This window comes from Carlito syrichta, unplaced genomic scaffold (assembly GCF_000164805.1).
Source record: "Carlito syrichta isolate Samal-C Ts95f unplaced genomic scaffold, Tarsius_syrichta-2.0.1 Scaffold70825, whole genome shotgun sequence".
NCBI classification, from domain to species: Eukaryota; Metazoa; Chordata; class Mammalia; order Primates; family Tarsiidae; genus Carlito; species Carlito syrichta.
Window position 1 is genome coordinate 1,740 of NW_007014921.1, and position 12,726 is coordinate 14,465.

At 48.7% G+C, this 12,726-nt stretch overlaps 1 protein-coding gene across 1 annotated transcript; it reads left to right on the forward strand.

Annotated features, from left to right (window-relative positions):
• Positions 1-2,900: 2,900 nt before the first annotated feature.
• LOC103254373 (BCL2/adenovirus E1B 19 kDa protein-interacting protein 3) lies at positions 2,901-10,599 on the forward strand. The gene is made up of 6 exons (XM_008052469.1): positions 2,901-2,920; positions 4,953-5,252; positions 5,917-6,001; positions 7,566-7,672; positions 7,752-7,901; positions 9,763-10,599. The coding sequence occupies exons 1-6, from the start codon at positions 2,901-2,903 to the stop codon at positions 9,806-9,808; spliced, it is 708 nt and encodes a 235-aa protein (XP_008050660.1). The 3' UTR covers positions 9,809-10,599.
• The last annotated feature ends 2,127 nt before the right edge of the window (positions 10,600-12,726 follow it).

Genomic DNA, 12,726 nt, shown 5'->3' on the forward strand with positions numbered 1-12,726 from the left:
CCGCTGTGTCCCGGTGGAACCCTGGCGGCGCGTATGGGGTCCATATTTCCAAAGCAGACAGTGCCTGTTTGAGTGGAGGCGGCAAGAGTGAGGACCTGGCCAGGTTCTCTTGTGTGTGTCTCATCAGCGCTGCTGTGGCCCCTGTGCTCTCAGGAGAGTGAGGGGGCAAAAGGAAAGAGCCGGCCTGGGAAGCTTTTACGGGTAGAGAGAGCGGTTTCTTAAAGCTCCCTCTCTTGGGGAAGAAACCCTTGGTGTCTGGGGAGTTCTGGTTCCCTCCAGGCTTAGCAGCTCATCTTTTTCAGACTTGTTTCTGGGGTGCTATGCCACGTGCATGCCTCTGTTGTGACGTTTATCTCCTGTCTTGTAGGCTGTTTTGGGGGACACCTGTCTTTCCCCTAGGCAGTCCTTTTCAGCCCTGGCAGCACAGCCTCACCACCGTCAAGCCCTCCTAACCTCATGGTTCAAGAGTTTTTAGCCCACTCCCTTAGGACTTTTTTCTGTATGTTTTTTCAGTATATATTTTTTCAGTATATTTGTGTTTCACCTCAGCTTTGCACATTGGCACTTTCAGGGTAGAACTGGGCTGGGCTTTTGGAGAACAATGAAATAAAGCATCATGAGTGATTTTTCTCTTCATAACCAGGGTTGAGACCTGTTGCCTAGACTAGGGTGTAGGACAGCCTTGAGAACTTGAGGCCACATGGGCCCTGCTGACTGTGGTTAGTCAGTCAAGGCTGGGGAGTGAGCCCTGGGATAGATAGAGGGAATGAAGCCAGGGGATCCCTGGAATCGTCACAGTAAAGGGAGGAGCTGCTTTGGGCACCGAGACAAGCTGGAGGTCGGGTGAAATTTTTTTTTAAAGAAAATGAGACAAATGGAAACTAAGAATTGGATTAAGAATTCAAGAGTGCTGATTTGTATGTGCTCTCTGGGGCAGACCTATCCGTTTTCTTTTTCTGTATGATTTTAGTGTTTGTGTCCTAGACTACCTGTGGCTGTCATCTGTCTTGTTTAGGGGAATGAAGATTTACTTTTGGTGACTTATTAGCAATATATACATTATAAGTGAGGGAAGAAAATAAGCAAGGGAGCATGAAATGAAATCGGGAATAGATCACCTTTCTTTTCGGGGCTCATACGAAAGTTATTTGAAATGAGCTACTTGTGGTTGTGAGGAAATTTTGTAAGGCTGTTAAGTAACCTTAATTTCCATCTTTCTTGTGTAAAAAGATGAATGATTCTAATTAATCACTGCAGTATGTAAGTAGACTAACAGCATACATTCTCTTCATTAGCCAGGAAGTATTCTCTCCTACTCAGTTGTTGAAGGTTAATAATAAACCTCTTGTCTCTTAGTAAATCATTCTTTGGAATACTGCTTTTGGACCTAAAGTTTTCAGCTGCAGACAATCCAGAATGGGAATTTTTTCTTTCTCTCTCAGGGATGATTAGGACTCTAAGAGGTAAACACTGCTTTGGTTTGAATGTGTCCCCTCATGTTCCGGTGTTGCCAGTGTGATAGTTTTAAGAGATGATTAGGTCATGGGGTTTCTCCCTGGTGAGGTGGATCAGTGCCCTTATAAAGGCACTTGAGGAGGGAGTTGGTTCCCACTCGCCTGTCTGCCGTGCAAGGACACAGCAGGAAGACCCTCACCAGACGCCAGCACTTTGGTCTTGGACGTCCCCCCGCCTCCAGAACGGTGAGAGATCAGTTTCTCTTGTTCATGAATTGCCCAGTTTGTGGCATTGTGTTAGAGCAGCACAAACAATTGAAGATGGCAATTCACTTGTCTTCATATGGTCTTTAGTTGCCCCCGTGTAAGAAATACAGTATAGATTTGGTTTGGCTCTGGTTCCTGGCACAGAGCCCCTGAGCCCTGGGATTACCTGAGGGGTAAGAATGTCTTTGGTTATCCATACATAGGTAGCCTCTTTGGAATACATTTCTGTCTACTATGGGGTGGAAATTCTCAGGGCAACCCCTTTCCAAGGAAGGGAGGGGGCTGGAGATGGGGTTCTAAAAGCTGTTGCACCGTGAGGTTAGGAGGGCCCAATGGTTGTCCAGTGGAGGCAGGCGGTGACCTGCCCCTCCCCGTCCCCTCCTGCCTTGCCCCAAGTGTCATTTCCACCTAACATTCTTAATCGTGTTGTTTCGGATCAACTGGTAAATGTAAGTAGTGTTTTCATGACTTCTGTGCAAGTAAACTCATTGTTGGCTGTGCCTGCAGTGGGGCATTCTTTTGGGACTGAGCCCTTCACTCTGGGATCTGACGCTAACTCTAGGTGAATAGTCAGAATGGAGTGGAATTGCTGGACATCCGGTTGGTGTTGGCTAATTGGTGCTACACGTGTCGTGTCGGCAGTGGTGTCGAGGAAGACTCCACACCCTGAACTCCATATATGTCAGGCACTGTGAGCGGTCCGCACAACAGTTTGCTGCAGTCACGTACACTGAGTGCCTCCCAGGGTCTGAATAACATAGATCGAACCTAGAAGCAGGGAACTGCCCAGAGCAGAGGCTGTGGCAGTTTCTTCAGGGCAGTGGGTAGTTGCTGGCTGGCGAAATGTTAGCTTTTATTTTCACTTTTTCACCCAGGCTGGAGTGCAGTGGCACAATCCCAGCTCACTGCAGCCTTGACTTCCTGAGCTCAGATGATCCTTCTGCCTCAGCCTCCCAAGCAGCTGGGATTACAGGCGTGTGCCACCATGCCTGGCAAAGTTTTCTATTTTATGTAGAGTCAAGGTGTCGCTATGTTGCCTAGGCTGATCTAGAACTCCTGGGCTCCCAAAGTGCTGGGATTACAGGTGTGAGCCACGACACCTGGCCTGAATGTTATTTAGCGAACCGCAGCTACTTGAGAAGACTGTCTGGTCAGATGAGTGGATTCGGGAATGACGTTATGCATAAATCTCTGAAGGCGTAAGATCCCGGCTCCAAGACAGACACTAGCCTGCCTTCGTAGTAGTGATGTGCTCATGTGGCCTGGGATGACCAGAAGCAAAGCGAGAGGCTAAAGAGAAGAATCATGCATTCGTTTGGACATTCGTGTAACCATTGGGCTAACTGCTGACTGGGAAGCTGTTGATGGTGTGGGCTGCAGATCCGTATTTCATTCCTGGGCCCTTGGTTTGCTTCTTCTCCCTTCTCTCTCTCTCTTCTTTAAACACACACAGGATCTCACTCTGTCGCCAAGGCTGAGTTGGGCCCAAGCTTTGTCATCCCAAAATGTTACGGCGTGAGCTGCCTTGCCTGGTCTGATTTTCTTTCGATTAACAGGGCACATCCTCTGCAGCCAGTGGCTCTTGGAGGTTGGGCCAGGGCAGTCCACAGAGGCGCCTGCGTGCTGGGAAGGGGCGCGGCCTGCCTTTGCTTCCGGCCAACAGGGTGACTTGGTTAGCAGGCTGCTCCAGCTCCCCCCCCCCAGTTGCATGGTGTCATGTGGTGCCGTGTCGGTTTAGGACAGATGGCAGTCCAGGTGGTTATTGTGCTTCATAAAATTACAGTGAAGGGCTGGGCACACTGGCTCATGCCTGTAATCACAGCACTTTGGGAGGTCGAGGCAAGAGGCACCTTGGCGAGACCTCGTCTCTGTAACAAATCAGGAAAATTAGCTGGGTGTGGTGGCACATGCCTGCGGTTCCAGCTACTTGGAAGGCCGAGGCAGAAGGATCACCTGAGCCCAGCAGGTCTGGGCTGCAGTGACCATAAGCATGCCACTGCACTCCAACCTGGGCGACAGAGTGAGATTCCAATTCAAATAATAAAAAAATAAAGTAAAATTATAGTGACTACGGAATTAGTTCTTTCATTTCTAGTCTAGAAGTCTTGGGGTCCGTTGTGCTCAGCCTGCACCCTCTCCTACTGCAGTCCTTCCTTTGTACATCACCAGGGTAATCTGTTAACAGATTTGCTTTACATAAATAGGCCTATGACACAGAGTAAGACATTATCCTGAGCTCAGAAACAGATCTGTGCATTGATGCATGCTTGATTCCTGACACAGGGAGCATCACAGAGCAGACAAGCAGAAGCGGTCTTCAAAAATGATGCGTCCTATTCCAATCACCCATAAAAATTAAGTCCAGGTGTGTTTTAGATCTAAGTGTGAATGTTAAAACTATAATGCCGTTTTAAAAGAATATAAAATCTCTCTATAACTTACTTAGGAAGAGATTGCTGAACTTACTGAACTAAAATCCAGAACTTCTGTACATCAGAAGACACAAGAGTAAAAAGGAAGACCACAGAATGAAAGTTTTTTGCAGTGTGTTTAGTGGAAAAACCTTGTATCTGGGATATAGAATTCCTTTTTCCAATAAGAGAAAGATGGACAACTAAAAGAATGAGAGATTTGAACAGCCGGTGCAAAACAGATGCTATCCAAGTGGCCAGTAAATATAAAGCGTTCATCCTCATTTGGATCAGATAATACAAAGCAAGCCACACAATACGAGTACAGAGGTTTAAGCTTCCTTCCTATAGAGACCTGTCTAAAGGATTGCTTGAGGGGGCGCCTGCTCGTCAGATTCCGTCGGAAGTTAGTTCTGTTCTGTTCAAAATATATCAATCTAGTTTTTGATATAAATACAGAACAGCAGTCATAAATGTGAATTTTGTAGGACCTCAGGGTCAGTATATGATGCTGGTATGTGGACATATGTTAAGAGATAACTTAAACCTTTTGAAGAAAATTTTAAATCCCTTAAACTTATGTTGACAGCCCTTTTTTTAAAAAACAAAGATCCCTTTTTCCAAACAGTAGCCTGTTCTTATAAAAGTTGAATGCAAGAGAGCATTCTGACTGATTTGATTCTGATGACCCAGCATTTGCTGGGCATCCTGGAATGGTAAAAGCTGCACCGACACACTGTCTTAGTCCTATGGGGCTTCCCTCCGGAGCCCAGGGAAAGTGGGAGTAGACGAGTGTGGGGCGAGTGCGGTCTGTGCGCAGACGGCATGCGAAGACGGGGCTGAGGGGAGGCTCCGGGTGTGTCGTCATTAGTGCCTCTTGGAAGCAGAAGGGTGGGCTGGTTAAACTGCGAGGGACTAAGTGCCAAAGTGGGCAGGAAGTTCCACCTCTGCCCGTTTTTGTCCCCTCAGGATCCTGGGTAGAATTGCACTTTAGCAACAATGGGAACGGGAGCAGTGTCCCGGCCTCGGTTTCTATTTATAATGGTGACATGGAAAAAATACTGCTGGATGCCCAGCATGAGTCTGGACGGAGTAGCTCCAAGAGTTCTCACTGTGACAGGTAGGTGCATGTAAATAAGTGTATGCATTACAGTGTTGATGTCCAGAGTGGATGAGCAGTCACAGCTGGAAGTGTCTGTGCAACCTTTAATGACGAGTGGGCTGCTTCTCTGCCTCTCAGGCAGATTCAGGCGGGCTCCTGCGACCGTCCTTATATAGAAGGGACCTGGCCATTTGGTGGGAGAGAGTGACTCAGGCTCAGTCTGGAGGGGACCATGTTAAAGCTGCCCCCCAGCTTCCGCCCCATCAAGTCTGTCCAAACCAACCCCAAGGGTCTGAGAGTCATGCATCCACCTGAGGAGGGTTGTGGGTTTAAGAGCGGTGCCTGGTTGACAGCACTTGCAAGGCAGCATGGCTAAGAGAGCCAGTGATCAAAAGTTAGGTGCTCTCCAGGGCTGTATAACAGAGCATGAGGGTGGCGGGTGATAAAGCCAGACACTCACTGGCTTCCTTGTCGCTCCCTCGGAAGGCTGGCTAGCTGACTCCTGCTGTGCTCAGCTGAAAAGACTGAAACAGTCTGGCCCCGGTCTGATGCTAGGCGGAAAGGCAGGCATGAACGTGGCTAGATCCCTCGTCCTGAGTTCCTGCCTTTGAGATTTGGCTTCTGATGGCAGAGTGTTAACATGATGTCCTGTTTTCCCCATTCTTTTCCCATCCTTGCCAAGCCCACCTCGCTCACAGACACCACAGGATACGAATAGAGCTTCTGAAACAGACACCCATAGCATTGGAGAGAAAAACAGTTCCCAGGTAAGCTGGAAGGAGAGGATGCTGTTATAGAAACAAGTTTTGAATGTGACTGAGTAGAGAAAATTCTGGCTCAAAGGGTATCTCCTGCCCTTTCTGTTTTTTAAACTCTGGGTGGGGACATCCCCCAAGGACCAGCTTCACACTCAATTGACCAGAGATGCTGGGTGGGGGATGCAGCTGGCGTCTCCTGCCCCACTTGACATCAGGGACACACGGGAGGGGAGGTGGGGTTCCCTTGTGTCACGCCTGGAGAGAGGGAGCGGGTGACTGGAAATGGTACTGTGAGCTAGCGACGAGGTGGTCTTTCTCTCTTCCTGGTTGTCACTTGGACAGTGAGTGGGTTTTTCTGTCTATAAGCTGTTCGGGAGTCAGACGTTACCTGCAGGGCATTCAAGACATTCACCCTTGTGGTTGTGATTTGGCGGTGCCTTACTCACTAGATGTAATTGCTTGCCAGAAATCATACTCCATACCTTATCCAACAAACCGGTGCTAACTGGTGCCTGGGTAATTTAGCATTTGTAGCTAATCAGCTCGGTAATTTCGACATGAGAGCACTTTTCTAACATTAACTCAATAAATATTTAATGGGCTTTACATATTAGGCGCTTAGTACTGTTGTGAGGCCACAGAACCTGCTGAAGGCGTTCGTCTATGAGGAGAAAGCCACCCTGGGGTTATTGCCTTCTTTTACGGTGACCCTCCCGTTCTACTCCTGCCTAGGATTTTGAGGTGGCGATCAGTGCTGTCCTGCTCAGTTATATCCGGTAGTGCATTACCTTGTGCAGATTAGGTACACAGTGGATATTTTCCTGGATACTTAATGCTGGTGAGAGCATGAACAGTGGAGCCACTTTTCCATGTGTGTTTCCACGGCTGTCCAGGAAGCACGGGCTTCGTCAGTGCCAGCCGCTCTACCTTCCGCGCTGGCTCCCCCAGGGCCTCCTTCACTAGGGAAGTGGGGAGGCCCTGTTACCCCAGGCCTCTCGGGCATCTCCTTGGCCCCAGTCAGGACTGCAGCCGTGTGTGGGCAGCCAGCAGGAGCCCTGGCTGGGTGCCCCAGGTGTGCAGCCTGTGCCTGGACAACACTTGGGGGTTGAGGGTGGTGGTGCTGCGCCCCCAGGCCAAAGTGGGTTTCAGGTGCCGGTCTTCCCAAGTGTTTGCACTGTTTTAAGCAGTTTTCCCCCGGTTTTAAAAGAAATGGCATGTTCTTAAAGATTGTTTCAATTTCTTCTGTTAAACCAGTGCTGCAGTCACCGTCTTTGTCCTCAGGCCACATTGCTTCCTTAGGACAGCACATGCCACTGGCATCTCCCAGTGACCAGCATAGTACACACTGGATAGGGCTCCACGGAAGTGGTCTGCCCACAGAGGAGGAAGGCAAGCCAGGAGTCATCACAGACCCCAGTGAAAGTGCCCCGTCCCCGCATGACCCACCCTCGGACCCTTGTCTGTCGACACGCGTCTCGGCTCCCAGAGTGGCTTGGTCTGAAGCTTGGGCGGACGGTAGCTGCTTTCAGTGTGAATGTGGTTGCTCAGTCTGCTTTGATGTTTTTTGTCTTAGTCCGAAGAAGATTACATGGAGAGAAGGAAAGAAGTTGAAAGCATCTTGAAGAAAAACTCAGACTGGATCTGGGATTGGTCGAGTCGGCCCGAAAACATTCCCCCCAAGTGAGTGTGTTTTCAGTGCCACGGGTCTGCCTGTGACAGGGGCCATGTCCACTAACGTGCATATCTCTTCCTGCCTCAGAGAGTTCCTCTTCCAACACCCTAAGCGCACGGCTGCTCTCAGCATGAGAAACACGAGCGTCATGAAGAAAGGGGGCATGTTCTCCGCAGAATTTCTGAAAGTGTTTCTTCCGTCCCTGCTGCTGTCTCATCTGCTGGCCATCGGGTTGGGGTAGGTGACGATTTCCGGGACTCTGACACGGTGTGTCCTGTCTTGGGGTGATTCTAGGTCGCAGCAATTACTTTCTCCGGTTTTTACTGAAGCGCAGGTTGTAAGTTGCCTCTCGGAGCCTCTTCATGCCCTCTCTGTCCAGATCAAGAAACAAGCTGCGGCCCTGGAAGGCCCCACGGCAGGGGCAGCATGATCGTGATGTCGCAGCACACAGTCGTCTGCCTGTTTTACTTGACATAAGTGGAGTCAGAGCAGGGACTCTTGGGCCTGACTTCTTTCTCCCTACTGTTGTGTGTCGTGTAGCCAGTACTGCATCGTGTGGCTGGGCTGAGCCGTCCCTCTCTACAGTCAGGAGTGGGTGGCAGTAGCTTGCTGTGCTTCCCACGGGACGGCAGCACTATTCCTTGCAGCTCTCAGCAGCAGCAGAACAAATGGGATTTCCAGGTTTGGGGCTTCTCGTGCCGAGTAGCTGCAGAAAGCACATTGGGAGGCCGGGCAACTGCAGCGCCTCTGAGGCAGTGCTGAAGAGCCAGAGCTGTTCCTTTCATCCTGCCGGGGGTGGGCTGTGTCACTAGGCATGGTGTGCCGACCGTGTTTGGGCAACTGGAACGCCTCTGTGGGCCGGTGGTGTCAGTTGGCCTGAAGGCTCGCCTCTAGGGCCGGGGGAAACAGGATGAAGGTGTCCCTCTGGCACCACCACCCTTGCCCCCAGTCAGCAAAGTGGCAGGTGAGCCTGGTGTCTTGTGGCACTTGGAAACAGGTGGGTCTTTGTGAGGGAGTGGCAGCAGAGTCCCTTCCCCAGACCCATAGTTCCACCTGCCCGTGGAAGTGGCCCCCTGGGTGGGCCGAGGGCTCCTCATGTCATTTGTGGAGAATGGCACTCAGCCACCTCGGGTTCCTGGGCAAGGACTGGGCACCACCCTTTCCCGGCCTTCCCTCCCCTGTGCATGCTCTCAGTGCTTTTCGGCATCAGACTCAGGAACGGCACCAGTCTTTTCTAAGAGCTCATGGAGACTGATTTCTAGAGCCTTTTCCAGAACTAGAAGCAGAATCTCTGGGCAGGCTCCGGCGGTCCGTGTCTTACGTACCCGGTTTAGACCTTCCTTTCCAGACGAATTTCTGTGGCCACTTCCCAGTGTGCCTGCCCTTCACCCTGCCTGGGTTTCAGAGCCTGGGGCCGTCGTTTCGCGCTTAAAACCCCTCAGCTGCTTTCCCATCAGGATAAATCCAGCGCAGAAAGCTCCCGCCGCAGCCTGCCATCTCATTTCTTCCCACTGCCCGCGGGCCGGCCAGGCTTGTTTCGGGCTCCTTTCCCGGAGACCCATCCTGCTGCTGCCGAGTGGTGCCCACTGCATGAGCTCGATCGAGCCTCCTCCGACACTCCTGCCTCTTGGGTTTGGGGCAGCTCTCCCCGTGACCCAACCCAGACTGCCTGCGTGCACCAGCTTCATCATCCAGTGACTGGCCATTGCGAGGTTGCTGGTAATAAGCTTCCCACAATCCCTTCCTTACCCTGGTGGGTGACTTTCTCCAGCACTGTGTGGATCGGTTTTAAAATTGCAAAGGTAATGGAAAAGCTGTTCTGTGAAGTAATCGCATTTTGTACTTGGATTTAATGTAGTACACTATAAGAACACAACTGGAATTTTCCAAGTGAGAGGAATATAAAATGCATATTGATGAATAAAACAGTTGATAAAAGATTGCGAACAGATTCTTTACAGAATGTTTAAGAATTGTTATAAAATAGCTGGTGTGCTTCCATGAGTTATAACCACAGTGAGCTGCCCTGTTTTCAGCTGTACAAAGTCAACTGAGAATTGCAAGATTACACTAACTGCTAATTACTTTTTTTATTAAGGATCTACATTGGAAGGCGCCTGACAACCTCCACCAGCACCTTTTGATGAAGAATTGGAATCCGACTTTGTTCATACAGTGGATTCTCTCTGAGCTTGCACCGTAGCTAACTGAAGAGCAGCTAGGGTCCTTGGGTAGCTGCGTCACTGGTGTTCACTTGCTCTGTAAATGCCGCGTTCCTGATTTAGTGAGATGAAAGAATAGACACTAAAATCATGCTGGCCTGTAATTATACCTGTGGGATCAATTAATAAGCATGTCAGACTGCAACAATTTCTTTGAATGTTAGATGTAAACATCTAAGAATAAGTTTTAAGGTACCAGTCATGATGCATAAAGTATCTTAAAAATCAACTGTAACCTTAATTCAGATAAAACACTTTATATTTCAAAAGAATGGATAACATTGATAGTAAAATCACTACCCTAAGGGGTTTGTCCAAAATATTGTGGCCTTATTCACAGTGTTGTAGAAAATACTGTTTAATTGAAATGGACACAGGTTGGGTCTACTAAAGACTATGTGTAATTGTGCTAACTGTTCCTAATAAGTAATAAATAGAAGCCAAGGTACAGCTGCAGCCTCCACTGTAAGGTTCACACCATAAGCTGTTCTCGGCTTTGCAGTGGAAGGACTTTTTCAGCCTTTGTGCTCGGTTTTCTGTTGGAGGCACCTCCTTACTGTCTTTTCTTCTTCACCCCTTAGATTGCTGAATTTAACCCTATCCTTTGTGCCCAACTTTTGTGTGCTCTTGAAATCAGCTTGTTCCAAGCAAATCTGTATTAACTTTAAAAGACTGGAAATGGAAAAAAATAAATCTTTGCCAAATCCTTCAGAGATTACTGTATTTACATACAGTTTAAAATCAAACATCATAAAAGCTTCTTGATTAAACCAGGCCTATTCCCTCTTATCACATTCTTTATCTTTTTTACAGTATGATATTTAAAAGGCTCCCTCTTGGATACTGTATAAGCTGTTGTGTATGTTTCACCTTTCCATACTTAATTCAGGTGTATGAAAAGAAATCAAACATTTGCACTTGTGTGGTTTTTTTTTTTTTTTTTTTTTGATTCGGAGTCTCACCCTGTTGCCCAGACTGGAGTGTAGTGGCATGATCGTGGCCACCGCAGCTTTGACCTGCTGGGCTCAGGTGATCTTTCTGCCTCAGCCTTTCAAGTAGCTGGGACCACAGGAATGTGCCACCATGCCTGGCTGATTTTTTTATTTATCATAGAGATGAGGTCTCGCCATGTTGTTCAGGCTGGTCTCAAACCCCTGATCTCATTTAAACCTCATCTCAGCCTCCCAAAGTGCTGGGATTACAGGTGTAAGCCACCACACCCAGCTACATTTTACTTTTTTTTTTTTGAGTTGGAGTCTCACTCTGTCGCCCAGGCTCGACCTGCTGGGCTCCGGCGATCCTTCCGCCTCAGCCTTCCAAGTAGCCAGAATTATAGGCATGTGCTACCACGCCCGGCTGATTTTTTGATTTATTGTAGAGATGAGGTCTCACTGCCCAGGCGGGTCTCAAACCCGCGGGCTCAGGCAATCCACTCACCTCAGCCTCCCAAAGGCGCGGGATGACAGGCTGAGCCACTGAGCCCGGCTTACATTTTACTTTTTAAAAATCTTTGTTGATGTTTAAACTAGTACCTTCGAAGCAGTAGTTTATAAGTCTTCATTTGGACAAACCTGATAGAATGGCATCAGAATTCTTTATGTAATATATCCTCAAAATGAATTGTCTTTTAAAAGTTTCAAAGCAAATGTGTTTGTCTTTCATCACAGTGGTGAGGTTTCAGCACCTTATAAAGCTGAGTGAATGCCCTGCAAACCCTCAGAGTCAGCACTTGGTGGTATATGACAAAGCTGATCACATGTGTCCCTCACTGGTAGCATTGGCTGAACTCTAAGGTGCTTTTGATAAAGGAATTTAGTTTTCCAGAGACTTTTTTCATTATACTTTAACATTACAGTAGACATTTTGTTCATTTACAATGAAGAAGCAGGTTGGATATGTGTGTACCTATATGTATATTATGTACATACAGTTCTTATCTTTCAGTATAATGGCAGTATAGTAATTAAGTATTTCTGAATAGCTTTTGTAAATTCCCCTCTTTCTATTGTTAATACAAGAACTGCCCACACCATTATTTATTTCATTCATTGAGTAGCAAGCTTATACAATGTGTCACAAAATCCAAGTAATTTCGTTTCTTCTTTTTTGTGTCAGAGTCTCACTGTGACTTGGGCTGGAGTGCAGTGGCACGCTCACAGCCACTGCAGCCTCGACATGCTGGGCTCAGGTGATCCTTCTGCCTCAGCCTTCCAAGTAGCTGGAACTACAGGCCCATGCCACAAGGGTGGCTAATTTTTTTTTTTATTGTGGAGTTGAGGTCTTGCCAAGTTGCCCGGGCTGGTCTCGAAGCCTGGGCTCAGGCAGTCCTCTCACCTCGGCCTCCCAAAGGGCTGGGATTGCAGGCTTGAGCCACCAGCCCGGCCATAAGCCAAGTAGTTTTAATTGGTAAAACTGAATCTCTGCTGAGCCACTACTTATGAATAAACGCAGCTTCCTGACACAGACATTTGCCCTGACGTGGCTGTGCACGCAGGCGGTAGGACAGGACACCCACACGTTGCCGGCAGGAACGCAGATGGCTGTAGCTCTCGAGAGGAACTGGGCTGTTCGCCAAAACAGCTGCATCTCTGCTTTGCTGTGGGTTCCCAGCCCGCTTCTCGGAGCCGAGCCGAAGAAGGGCCGTTAATTCAACATGCGTGTGCCCAAGGCTACGACGACATACATTCCCGGGGATGTCGTATGAAAGAACACTCGAAGCACCTAGCGCCGGGCGCCGACACCCTCAGCAGCTGCTGCGGCAGGTGATGTCGAGCGATTTCCAGGTGTGCTGCTTCTAAAAGCCCCGTGAGGACGGACGTGCCCCGGCCGGAAGGAACTGA